The sequence below is a fragment of the Gekko japonicus genome, unplaced genomic scaffold (assembly GCF_001447785.1).
Source record: "Gekko japonicus isolate JY-2015 unplaced genomic scaffold, Gekko_japonicus_V1.1 scaffold78, whole genome shotgun sequence".
NCBI lineage: Eukaryota > Metazoa > Chordata > Lepidosauria > Squamata > Gekkonidae > Gekko > Gekko japonicus.
This window is the reverse complement of record NW_015165236.1, coordinates 919,937-933,037: the sequence shown is the minus strand read 5'-3', so window position 1 is coordinate 933,037 and position 13,101 is coordinate 919,937. Positions and strand designations below refer to the sequence as shown.

The window sequence follows — 13,101 nt, the reverse complement described above, 5'->3', positions numbered from 1 at the left end:
GGTGGCCAAAGTATTTGAGCTTCAGCTTCAGTCTCTGGCCTTCCAGGGAACAGTCTGGGTTGATTTCTTTTAGGATTGACTGATTCGATCTCCTTGCAGTCCAGGGGACTCTCAAGAGTCTTCTCCAGCACCAGAATTCGAAAGCACCTATTCTTCGGCGCTCGGCCTTAGGTTAGGCTGAAAGTCTGTGACTGGCACCGAGTCACTCAGCAAGCTTCCGTGTTAGAGCCTTAATTCGAACACAGGTCTCCCGGATCCTAGCCTGACAGCCGTTCTACCACACTTGCTCCCTTGTCAGACTATATTGTGATTATCAAGCATATGAACTAGCTAATCTTTAGTAGCAGCTTGCGCTGCAGAAGTGACTGCATGACTAAAATTGGTCTGAAACAAATAGGGAGATTCTACCATGTTGGGCAGCCACAAAACCACAGGAAATGTATCATAATAAAAGGGAGGACAGACCACGCTTGTTAGCCATTATTGCTCATGCTTATATAGTAAATACAGTTCTTAGTCTCCCATAACACCCAGACAAGAGAGGAAGATACCAGAGTCTTGCTTCTTTTGTTTTCATGCTCAGTGCAACTGCTTAGCCGAGATATGTTTTCATAACGAAATTATATGAGGTGGCTCTGACAGTAGTTATTTTAGTTACGGTTTTATACGTGCCAGTATTATTCATTTACTTAGGAATTAAGACGAAGCTTTTGTGTAAGCCGACGCTGTGATCTTTATGTTTTGCTTCTTCAATAAATTTCTATTTTGGATAAAGTAAACAAAGAACCCTGCCTCGACTGCAAAATTTCTTGTTGGAGGATAGGACCTACCACTTGTTCCACCTCCTGTTTCTTCAATATTCCTGATGGAAGGTCCAAGAGTGGATGGTGACAATTAGGCACCAAATGCCAACCTAACAAGTGGCGCCCAACGTATACCATGAGGACGGACTAGGGGCCATGTTTGGTTGCGATGAGCAACAGTGACGCCATTTTGATAGATTTTGCAAAGCACTGCCGGCGGTTCACGTTAGAGCCTCGGCCCAGCTTTGTGAACTTCAATACAGTTTCCTAAAACGTCAGAGACGAAGAGGCATTCTGGGGGGAGAGGTGTTGTGCCCCAAAGAACAAACAGCCTGTGTGTTTCAGCAAATAAAAAGCATACTTGCTGGCTTGCTGATACGTTACTTGGCTGTGTAATGTGCGAGTGTGAAATGAGCCTGTGCATGGAAACATTCCGAAAACTAATGCCGTTATTCTGTGATAGTTGTGTTGAAGGCCACTCCTTGCTAAACATAGAGAAAGAAGAGAAAAGAGATGGGATTTATACCCTCCTTTCCCTTCCAATCTGGGAGAACCGGGTTTGATTCCCCACTCCTCCACATGCAGCTGCTGGTGTGACCTTGGGTCAGCTGCAAGTTCTGTCATAAGAACATAATAACATAAGAGATGCCAATGTTGGATCAGGCCAAAGGCCCATCCAGTCCAACACTCTGTATCACACAGTGGCCAGAAATACCAGTGCCATCAGGAGGTCCACCCGTGGGGCTGTCCTTGAAAAAGAGCAGTTTCTGTCAGAGCTCTCTCAGCCCCACCTACCTCACAGGGTGTCTGTTGTGGGGGGGGGGAAGGGAAAGGGGATTGTAAGACGCTCTGAGACTCCTTCGGGTAGTGAAGGGCCATGGGGTATAAATCCAATATCTTCTTCTTCCCCTCCCCACAATGGACACCCTGTGAGGTAGGTGGGGCTGAGAGAGCTCTGAGAGAGCTGCCCTTGAGGGAACAGCCCTGAGAGAACTTGTAACTCACCCAAGGTCATCCAGCAGCTGCAGGTGGAGGAGTGGGGAATCAAACCCATTTCTCCCAGATTAATGTCCGTGCACTTAACCACTACACAAAGGGAACTTGTGAGGGGCCTGAAATAAGGATGGAAGAAACGCGTTCTTCCTATGTGAAGTTCTAACACACATGCTTGAGAAGCCGTTGCATACTATAATGTTTGGGGCGGACCTCGTCACTATTCTTTTCAGGGGCTCCTTTATTCGAATAAAGATTCACTCTACTTAGAAGGCATCTCATGGTGTGTGTGTGTGTTTAATTGGAGTGAGGCATATCAGGTAAACGGCCCGTTTGGCTCTCAGTTGCTAGCAGGAACGGCTACCTCCATTTTCCAGAAGTGGAGGCTCTTTGCCTGAACCTCCCCCAGGCGGCAGGCCACGCGGGGGTGGGGGGCAAGGCCGACCACCTGCCTTGCGAGGTGGGCCTCGTTGGCTCGATCACTCTGAACAGATCCCTTCGTGGGGAAAAGGCTCCCCCTCGGCCACAGGGGCTGCCAGACCACTCAACCTCTGTTCTGTTTCTCTCCTAGAAATGGCCGCTCCTCCTCCTCCATCAGCGCCCAACTTCCCGTCAGCCCCACCGCCTTCCTACGAAGAGACAACTGGCATCAACAGCGGCGCCCCCTACCCCGTCCCCTACCCTCCCCCAGCCGGGTTCGGGGCCGGACCGCCGCCGAAAGAGGTGCAAGCTCCACCCTATCCGGCACACCACTATCCGGCGCAGCCCTATCCAGGGCAGCCTGTGACCACGGCCCCTCCTCCAGGTAAGTTTGCAGAACCGCCCAGCGTGCCTTGGATCCTGGCACACAACTGGCAGTGCCTTGCCTACCGGTCTTTGTGAAGCGAGGGAGGGGACCAGGGCGCTACCCAAAGAGGAGTGTCGGCTCCGGGTTGGTCTCCCTCCCTCGGGAGGGAGACCAACCCGGAGCCGACACTCCTCTTTGGGTAGCGCCCGCAAGCGTGCCTCTGGGGGAAACATTTTGCTCTCTCCATTCCGCTGTCTCTTGAAATGTACAAAGTGATGGGTTGCTGGCCAATAACGCATTCGAGGCAACGTAACGGTACAGGTTGAGTCCAGTGGCACTTTTAAGACCAACAAAGTTTCATTCAAGGTATAAGCTTTTGTGTGCATGCACACCTTTGAGACAACAGAGTTTGATTCTGGGTATAAGTTTTCATGTGCATGCACACCTTTAAGACCCACAAAGTTTAATTCTGGGTATAAGCTTTCATGTGCCAACACACAGCCAACTTTCTTGGTCTCAAAAGGTGTGCATGCACGCGAAAGCCGATACAATCAAACTTTGTTGGTCTTAAAGGTGTGCATGCACACGAAAACTTATACCCAGAATTAAACTTTGTTGGTCTTAAAGGTGTGCATGCAGACGAAAGCTTAAACCCAGAATTAAACTTTGTGGGTCTTAAATGTGTGCATGCACACGAATGCTGATACTCAGAATTAAACTTTGTTGGTGTTAAAGGTGCGCACGCACACAAAAGCTTATGCCCCAGTTAAACTCTGTGGGTCTTAAAGGTGTGCATGCTCACGGAAATTAATCCCCAGAGTCAAACTTTGTGGGTCTTAAAGGTGTGCATGCATGTGAAAGCTTATACCCAGAATTAAACTTTGTGGGTCTTAAAGGTGTGCATGCACATGAAAGCTAGTCCCCAGAATTAAACTTTGTTGATCTTAAAGGTGCCACTGGACTTGAACGTTGTTTTGCTGCTTCAGACCAACACGGTGGCCCGCCTGAATTTAAACTCAGTGGAACCATAATTACAAAATGCCAGCAAATATGGCCATAAAATGAAAGCAATTTTATGATAAAAAAAACCAGGTTGGGAAATGTAAACATTGTGTGCGTGGCTGGAAATGCTCAGGCGGCTAGCAGAGCTTCGTTCGACAAGCATGAAGAAACTCTCCTTAGCAAGTGAAGACGTCCGGTGCCCCCTTTGGGAAGGGCGTTGCCGGCGTGGATGCCACCCTGGAAAGGGAGAGCCCAGCTGAACAGATGTCAGGAAAGGCGGTGAGGCGGGGGAGGTCTCCAGATGGATCCGAACCTCCCCATAAGACTAGTTCTGTGTCCACAGCAACACTGCAATTTCTGCAGATGGAACGAAGCAACCTGGGACCAATGTTCCCTGTAAGCTGTGGAGTCTTGTGAGCAAAAATTCTACTTTGTGAGCTACCGGCATTAAAGTTGTGAGCGAGCTGTTTGGCTACTGTATAAATCAGTTTGCTCTGGAGCCCTCCTTCCTGAGCTAAGACAAAAATGTGTGAGCCGGAGGCTAAAAAACTGAGCCAGCTCACACTAACTCAGCTTAGAGGGAACACTGCCTGGGACCCCTGAAGGCGGAGCTGTTGGCTGTGGTGGCCATTTCTGAAGGGCCAGTTTGTATTTCTCCTCCGGCTGGGCTTTGCCAGGCCTCCTTTTACCGTTAAGTGCCTTTGAGAAATCAGCTTAAAAGCCTCTGATGAGCGCACACGCTTCTCACGCCAAGCGATTCCTTTGAAGTGAACCTGATGCCAGGTTCGATGGAGGCTGGAAATACTGCCCTTCCGTAGAAGTGAAGCGCTCTCGGGTCCGTGAAATGCTTGCAGTCGCTTGAGCACTGTAGAAACACGACATTGTTAGCCTTTTAAAAGCCTTGTGGAAATCAAAGGATGCCAGCTACTCCCTGCCGGGCGGGAAGCCAGATTCGCTAAGAAGAGAGCCTCCCTGTTCAGAGGCAGTCTGTCCTGATCATAGAGCAGAGGGCGGAAGCCCTTCTTCGCTTTCTGCAAACTATGCAAAACTGAAAGGGATCTAGGTGTTGTGATTGATCACAAGCTAAACATGAGCCTGAAGTGCAATGTGACTGCGAAGAAAGCAAATGCAATCTTAGGATGCCTTAACAGAAGCATCGTGTCCAGATCACAGGAGGTGGTCGTTCCTCTTTATTCTGCTATGGTCAGGCCTCACCTGGAGTGCCGTGTCCAGTTTTGGGCACCACATTTTAGGAAGGGTGTTGACAAGCTGGAGCGTGTCCAGAAGAGGGTGACCAGGATGGGGAGAGGGTTGGAATCCAAAAGTCTTACGAGGAAAGGCTGAAAGAGTTGGGTCTGTTTAGCCTGGGAAAGAGAAGGCTTAGAGGGGGGACAGGATTGCAGTCTTCCAAGTATCTGAAGGGCTGTCATGTAGAAGATGGAGCGTATCCATTCTCTCTTGCTCCGGATTGCAAGACTCGATCTAATGGGTGGGAATTAGAAGGGAGTCGTTACCGGCTAAATATCAGGAGAGACTTCCTAACCATGAGAGTGGTTGAACAGTGGAACAGTCTGCCTCGGGAGGTGGTGGATGCCCCTTGGCTGGACGTTTTCAAGCGGAGGCTGGATGGCCATCTTTCGGGTATGTTGTAGGGCTCTCTTTCGGCTGTGCTCCTGCAGAGTGCAGGGGGGTTGGACTAGATGACCTGCAAGATCCCTTCCAACTCTTAACATTCTGTGATTCTATGATTCCATGAATTATTCAAGAGAGCTTTTCTATGCAGGCAATTGGAGTGGCACTAAATGATTCACGAAGTGACTTAGGTAAAATATTAGGGACTGGGGCCTGTGCTGTGTATTGTTTGCTGCAGGTTGGATCCCATGACGTATTTTTTTGTATCATTGTGTCATGTTAAGACTTAGGCTTGGCTTCAGTTCCCTTTTTTAGTTTTCTGGTTGGTTCTACCACGCTAACCCTATTGCATTGAATACCCAGTCATAGAATCGGAAGGGGCCTCCCGGGTCATCTGGTCCAACCCCCTGCACCATGCAGGAAATTCACAAAGACCTCCCCCTCCACACACACGCCCAGTGACCCCTGCTCCATGCCCAGAAGGTGACAGAAAACCTCCCGGATCTCTAGCCAAAGTGGCCTGCAGAACAATGGCTTCCTGACCCCAAAGTGGCCATCGGCATTTCCCCGGGCGTGTCAGAAAGGGCCACGAGAACTGAGCCCTGAGGCAACCCTTCCTGCCCTCCCTCTCACAATCTGCCCAAGTTCACAGAATCTGCATTGTTGTCTGATGGCCACCTGGGCTCCGTTTGCAAACCTGTGGATGGTCTTGACTCACCCTGAGGAATTCGCCTGGAGCCCAAGTGAGAAAAGGTGAATTATAAATGATGTAAATTTTAAACATCAAAAGCGTGGCCACCCGCGACCCCTTTCACCTTTGGCTAGCCGAGTGGTGTCGAGCAGGTCTCTTTTGCCACGCGGAGGCTTTACAGTTTAGCCAACAAATCTTGTCCCCCCCTGAACTTTGATATACCCCTAACGGTAGGCCGAATGGCCCCACATCTGTCTGGTATACGAGCACTGCAACAGCGCAGAGCCTTTTCTCCAGCAAGATTCAATGCTATACCATCAGCATGGTGTCAGCTGTGCTGCCATGGGGGTTGGGGAGCTCCTTCTGTGTCTTGTTAATTGCTTCTGCATTCCTATGCCTGCTGTTCTCCCTTTGCTGAAACGCTTATCTCTACAGATGTGCAGGAGGAGGTTGTGTTGTCTGGAAGTCTCCTATGTACCGTGAGAGACTCCTGGCTCCCAGCTTTAGCCACCTAACGGCTTCCTAACTTATCCCGCACGCGGGAGGGTGCCTAATTGGCCCATGCCATGGGGGGGGGGTGCACACAAATACCCTATATCCTATTAGGCTCTATGGGTTGCCGCCATTCTTAACAGTGCCTGTGTTACTGCATCTATAGCTTTGCAATAAAAGTATAACCGTTTCTGAATGTGTGTGCTTCGTTGCTAGCTGTGGGTTCTGACACACGGGAGATGTAACCATGTAGTATATGAGGATAGACTCTGCCATTGCAACTCTGGATGCATCGAAACTGTTTCGCATATTCGTTTGCATTGTCAATCATACGTGGATTTACGTGTTAGATATTTAAACTCTCTCTTAGCTAACATGACGAATGCTTCCTGATGCTTTAAAAGTGCACCATCTTCTAAATGACTCCATTTCGGAAACATCAATGAACGTAGCCATTTTTTTTACAATCAGCGATAAAGCTACATCAGGGAAACTTACAATGAGTAATTGTTTTATCCTACATTATGTTTTATACGTTTTATACGTACGGTTACAGTTGGTGTTAAATGTATATGTGTGTGTGTGCATATACATATATATAAATATATATACATATTTCCTTTATATATAATTGAGTAAGACGCAGCGTAGGACTGAGCAGAGACAAAATACGCTCCGTCAGCCATTGGGCGGCCAGCTGCCGCTCAAGGCTGCGGCCATGCCATTGGCTGGGAGGCGGGAGCCAAACGCTGCACCTGAATGGCCTGGCGGCGGCGATGAACTGCTCGCCGCCGCCCGATTTCCCTCCTGCACCAGCCCACCCCACCCATCCACCCACTTGAGAGCACCCCGATTTCCCTCCCCCACCCCCCCAGTTGAAGGCCGGCAGCGCCGGTGATGAGCCGCTCGGCACGCCCCCATTTCCCTCCCCCCTTCCTTCCTTCCTTCCTTCCTTCCTTCCTTCCTTCCTCCTCCCTCCCTCCCTCCCTCCCTCCCTTTCTAGGTGCCTGTTGTCTCCGTCCAGAACAGGCTTTGCTCCCTAGTGTGTGTGTGTGTATATTTTATAGTAATCCTTTTTAAGGTATTTTATGCCAATAAAGGCCGACTGGTGACTGACGACTGACTGACTCTCTTGCCGTCTGTTTTCTTGCCAGTGGCCCTCCAGGCGGTTTACATCCAGAACCCGCTGACCTTCCACGACCGCCCCGTGCAGATGTGCTGCCCGTCCTGCAGCAAAGTGATCGTGACGCGCCTGACGCACTCGGCGGGAGCCCTGACCTGGCTGTCTGCCGGAAGTCTCTGCCTGCTGGGGTAGGTGGCGGGCGTTTCCTCTCCTCCGGCGCCACGCGCAGGGCCCGAGTGTTCTGCCGGCTTCCGCGCCGTCCCGGCGGCTCGCCCAGTTGGGGCTGCAATGTGGCTTCCATTTAAACAATGTGAGAGCCAGAGTGTGGTGGTTAAAGGGTCAGACTAGTATCCCGGAAACCCAGATTCGAATCCCAGTTCATGCCATGGAAGCTTGCCGGATAACCTTGGGCCCATAACACACACTCAACCTCCCCTCCCTCACAGGGTTCTAGTGAGGATAAAATGGAGGAAAGGAGCTAGGAGGCCCAGGTTCGAATCCCCACTTTGCCATGGAAGCTTGCTGGATGACCTGGGGCCAGTCACACACATTCTCAGCCTAGCGACCTCACAGGGCTGTTGTGAGGATGAAACGGAGAAGAAAACCACGTTGAGTCCCCATTAGGAGAAAAGGGCGGAATATGAATACAGTTAAATAAACAAAATAGAGGCTTTAAAAAAAACCCGGCAGCCCCGAGATTTCCTTGATTCGGGGTAGAATTTTCAGCGACAGATAAGTGACGCTCCTGGCCACGTCCTTCCCTTTAGGTACTCTGAGCGGGGCGTTGAGCTTAAGAGGGTACGGAAGTTCTCCAAGGAAGATATTCACTAGAAGGGTTTTTTTTTTAAAAAAAGATCCTCACCTTGAAAATAACTGCAACAAAAAAATCAAAACACACCTGCACTCCTCCAGAGGTTGTGACAAACCATTAATTGTGTGTGTGTGTGTGTGTTAGGGTGCCATCAGTTTAATAATTCTGACTCACGGTGACCTTATGAACAAATAGTAAAAAGCCCAGTAGCACCTTTGAGACTAACAAACTTTATAGTAGCATAAGCTTTCGAGAAACACAGCTCTCTTCGTCAGATGCCCCTGTGCCAAGAAATAATAAGAAGAGAAGAAGAGATTGGGTTTCTACCCCATGGCCCTTCACTACCCAAAGGAGTCTCAGAGCGGCTTACAAACTCCTTTCCCTTACCCTCCCCACAACAGACACCCTGGGAGGCGGGTGGGGCTGGGAGAGCTCTGATACAACTGCCCTTGAGAGGACAACTCTGAGAGAACTTGTGACCGACCCAATGTCACACCAGCAGCTGCAGATGGAGCAGTGGGGAATCAAACCCGGTTCTCCCAAATTAGAGTCCACGTTCCTAACTACTACACCAAACTGGCTCTAGCCTTCAAGCTGCTTAACAACAGACACCCTGTGAGGTAGGTGGGGCTGAGAGAGCTCTCTCGAGAACTGCCCTTGAGAGAACAGTTCTGAGAGAACTTGTGACTGACCCCAGGTCACACCAGCAGCTGCACGTGGAGGAGTGGGGAATCAAGCCCGGTTCTCCCAAATTAGAGTCCACGCTCCTAACCACGACACCAAACTGGCTCTAGCCTTCAAGCTGCTTAACAACAGACACCCTGTGAGGTAGGTGGGTCTGAGAGAGCTCTGACAGAAACTGCTCTTTTTCAAGGACAGCTTTGACAGAACTTGCAGCTGACCCAAGTTCACACCAGCAGCTGCATGTGGAGAAGTGAGGAATCGAACCCGGTTCTCCCAGATTAGAGTCTGCCACTCTTAACCACGACACCAAACTTTCACAGACCCCCACGATTGGTGATACAGCTGGGGACAGAAGGCAGCGACTTGCCCCATAGAGTTTGCAAAAGACAGGGCGGGAGGGGGAGGCAGGAGAAATGGGAGGGGGGTGAGAAAGGCTGTGATCAGGACCAGTTGCCTGGGTTCAGAGTTTGCTTTGGGAGGGAATGGGGGGGGGGCAAAGGTTCCAGAAGAGCCAGCAGAGCTTCCTTGGGGAACCGACAGCTGAGCCCGGCTCGCTTTCTCTCCCCCCTCCAGGTGCTGGGCCGGCTGCTGCCTGATTCCCTTCTGCGTGGACGCCCTCCTCGACGTGGACCACTATTGCCCCAGCTGCAACACGCTCCTGGGTACCTACAAGCGGCTCTGAGCGCCGGCAGGATTTGTGCCGACGAAAAAGGTGGGGGGGGAGGGCTGGGTCGTCTCCGCAAGTGCTTCTTGGACACTCTCGATGCTGCGCATTCTCTGCCTTTTACAAATATCAGTTCAGGAAGAGGAGACCTTTCTCTCGCCCACTTCTCTGTCTCCCAAATCCCTGCCTTGAAAGGAAGGTGTGTGTCTGGGGGGGGGGGAAGCTCTGTCCCCACGGGAGGTCTCTACCGGGGAAGGTGTCAGATGCATTAAGTGTTGTCTTAAGGTAGATTATTGTGGGGGCCAACCAACCGCGGGTGCCCCGCGAGGGTCCTTTTCTGACTCGGAGGCCTTTCTTTCTCTGCGTTATTGTTTACTAACTTCTCTTGAGCACTGAAATCTATTTTAAAATGCCGGTTTTCAGACTCCTTTGAACAAGTGTTCCCGTTCAGGGTGCACCGCGCCACAAAGGCTAAAGCACAAACGGAAAAATTCCGGCCTCCTTTCTATTCCAAGCTCTAAGCGTCGTACAGAGAGTATTCCAGGAATATTTTTTTATATTATGCTGCAAAGGAAATCTGTGAATATAAGTATATTTTTAGCTTCTTGAATTCTTCAAGAGGGCCAGATCCTTTCCGCTCTCTGACCTGATTTGGCAGGTTCCAGCGTGGAAATTTTGCACCTGTGGGGCTGGAAAATGGGGGGGGGGGGCTGGGGTGAGAAAATGCCGGCTGAACGGCTTGTAGCTGATACGAGTGGATCGAGGCCAGATTCCCGTTTTGGGCAGTGGGTATGGATGTTCTCTGCAACAGCCCGGTGGGGTCCTTGCTGTGCGCCCCCCTTCTTTGGAAAGGTCTGGATGAACGTGGGGGGTGTTGCGTATAAGTAAGAGTTGAATGCTGCCATCGCCGGGTGGATGCTGAAGTCTGAAACATCTTGTCAAATCTCCCGCGCTCTGTGGGTTTGTTTGTGTCTCGGAGCGAATCCTCCGGACCAAAGGCGATTCAGACCGCAGCATCCTGCGTGAAGGAGGACCGTTTGCTGCCAGAGCCAAAACTTGTATCCTTCTTGATGTGGACTTGATCACTGTCTTGTTGTCCTGTGAACCTTTTAAATAAAATTTGAAGTTACTGTTGCATAAGGGACTGTGGAGCCGGCTCGTGTTCCTCTCGCCTCTTCCTGCTTTCTTCGGAGGTCTGCGGCTACCGAGAAGGCCCTGCCCTGCCCTTCGGACACTGACGCCCGGAGCAACTGCAGAAATGGGTGCTTGGGTAAAATTGCACCTCCTGGGGGGGGAGGCGGGGGGCTTAGCCCCGTGGTCTCTGCTCCAATCCTCCACCCCTGCTAGCACCTAGAGAGCCAGTTTGGTGTAGTGGTTAAGTGCGCGGACTCTAATCTGGGAGAACCGGGTTTGATTCCCCCACTCCTCCACTCGCACCTGGCTGGATGACCTTGGGCAAGCCACAGTTCTGATGACTGGATGCAATTCAAACGCCATCAACACCAACGGATCGTGCATATCTTCTTTGTTTCGTGTACAACTTTGTCATAGTGAATAGCGTTGAAATACAAGATTAAAAGTCCGCATGGTCAAAGCAATGGTATTCCCAGTAGTCATGTATGGCTGCGAGAGTTGGACTATAAGGAAGGCCGAGCGCCGAAGAATAGATTCTTTTGAACTATGGTGCTGGAGAAGACTCTTGAGAGTCCCTTGGACTGCAAGGAGATCAAATCAGTCGATCCTAAAAGAAATCAACCCTGACGGTTCCCTGGAAGGCCAGATAATGAAACTGAAGCTCAAATACTTTGGCCACCAAATGAGAAGGGAGCACTCACTGGCGAAGAAGACTCTGATGCTGGGAAAGATTAAAGGCCAAAGAAGACGGGAACGGCAAAGGATGAGATGGTTAGACAGTGTCACCGATGCAACGAACATGAAATTGAGCAAACTTCAGAGGACGGCGGAAGACAGGAAGGCCTGGCGTGATCTGGTCCATGGGGTCGCGAAGAGTCGGACTCGACTGTGCAACTGAACAACAACAACACAAGATTAATCCATTTAATAAACTCACTGGTAGTATTTCATAGTGACATTCTTCAAAATCTATCAGTGTAATGTCAATACTACCAGTGAGTTTGTTAAATGGATTAATCTTGTATTTCAACGCTATTCACTTTGGCAGAGTTGTACACGAAACAAGATGATATGCGTGATGCGTTGGTGTTGATGGCGTTTGAATTTCATCTAGTAAGTAAACTGAATATTGGAAAAAGAAATTTCTAGTCTTTGGAGACTTTTGTGGCATAACATATCAAGGTTGTTTGTTTCCTTTTCCACTTCCATCTCTCTCCTTGGCTTGCATAGTTCTGATAAGAGCTGTCCTTGAAAAAGAGCAGTTTCTGTCCGAGCCGTCTCAGCCCCACCTGCCTCACAGGGTGTCTGTTGTGGGGAGGGGAAGGGAAAGGAGATTGTCAAAGCCGCCCTGAGACTCCCTTGGGTAGTGAAGGGCGGGGTATAAATCCAATATCCTCCTCCTTCTGGGTGGAGCTGGGCTTGTCACTGAAACACTTCAGGATTGAACGGGACAAAATGGTAAACCTGGTTGTGCTAACCCCAGGCATCCCCGCTCGTAAGAATTGTGGGTTTTTTTTAATTCTTATGCTGCAGAGTTCTCTTGTGCTACTCATGGCCTAGGGGGAGAGGCAGGGCTTTTATCTCCGCATTCACACCCAAGCTGCCGTTAGAGCGGCCCAGTCCGGGTTGAGAAATGCCTGGACTTTTGGGGGGGTGACGTCTGGGAAGGGTTAGGGTTTGGGGAAGGGACTTCAGTGGGGTAGAATGCCCCAGAGTCCACCTTCCCAAGCGGCCATTTTCTCCAGGCAAGGGAAGCTGATCTCTGTAACCTGGAGATCAACGGCAATCCCAGATCCCCAGCCAGCCCAGGAGAGAAGCCACGTTTTCACGCACACTGAATAAAATGCACTTTTAACCCACTTTGGCTGTCGTTTGCAAGTGGCAAAATCTGCCACTTCTAGGGACCCCTTTTCGGACCCCTTTTGGGCTCCTGCAGGCCGATTCAGATTCTCTGATCTAAATCGGCTTGCCACCGAATTGTCGCCGAATTTTGGCAGCAATTCGGCCCCATTATATCCTATGGGCCATTGAAGTCAATGGCGAAAACATAGGGTATATTCTGGGGGCTGGAGGGGATGGGGTTTGAGGGAGAGGCTCCAAACTCCCAGGGGAGCTGGTGGTGCCTCTCCCCAAGATACCAACCATGTTTGAAGAACATTGGACCAGGGGGTCCAGTTCTATGGTCCCCCAAACAAGTTGGCCCCCTCTCCATTGTTCTTTTTCCCCACCATTGAGAACAATGGAGGGGATAGGGGTAACCTTTTTGAGGGCCCCTGGTCCAATGT

The 13,101-nt window shown here is 50.4% G+C and overlaps 1 protein-coding gene across 1 annotated transcript in view; it reads left to right on the top strand.

Annotated features, from left to right (window-relative positions):
• LITAF (lipopolysaccharide-induced TNF factor) overlaps positions 1–11,068 on the top strand; it is a 43,884-nt gene extending 32,816 nt beyond the window's left edge. Inside the window, exons 3-5 of the mRNA XM_015409880.1 lie at positions 2,368–2,601; positions 7,555–7,711; positions 9,592–11,068. Of these exons, the coding sequence (XP_015265366.1) occupies positions 2,368–2,601; positions 7,555–7,711; positions 9,592–9,700 (500 nt within the window). The 3' untranslated portion in view covers positions 9,701–11,068. The remainder of the gene's footprint in view (positions 1–2,367; positions 2,602–7,554; positions 7,712–9,591) is intronic.
• The last annotated feature ends 2,033 nt before the right edge of the window (positions 11,069–13,101 follow it).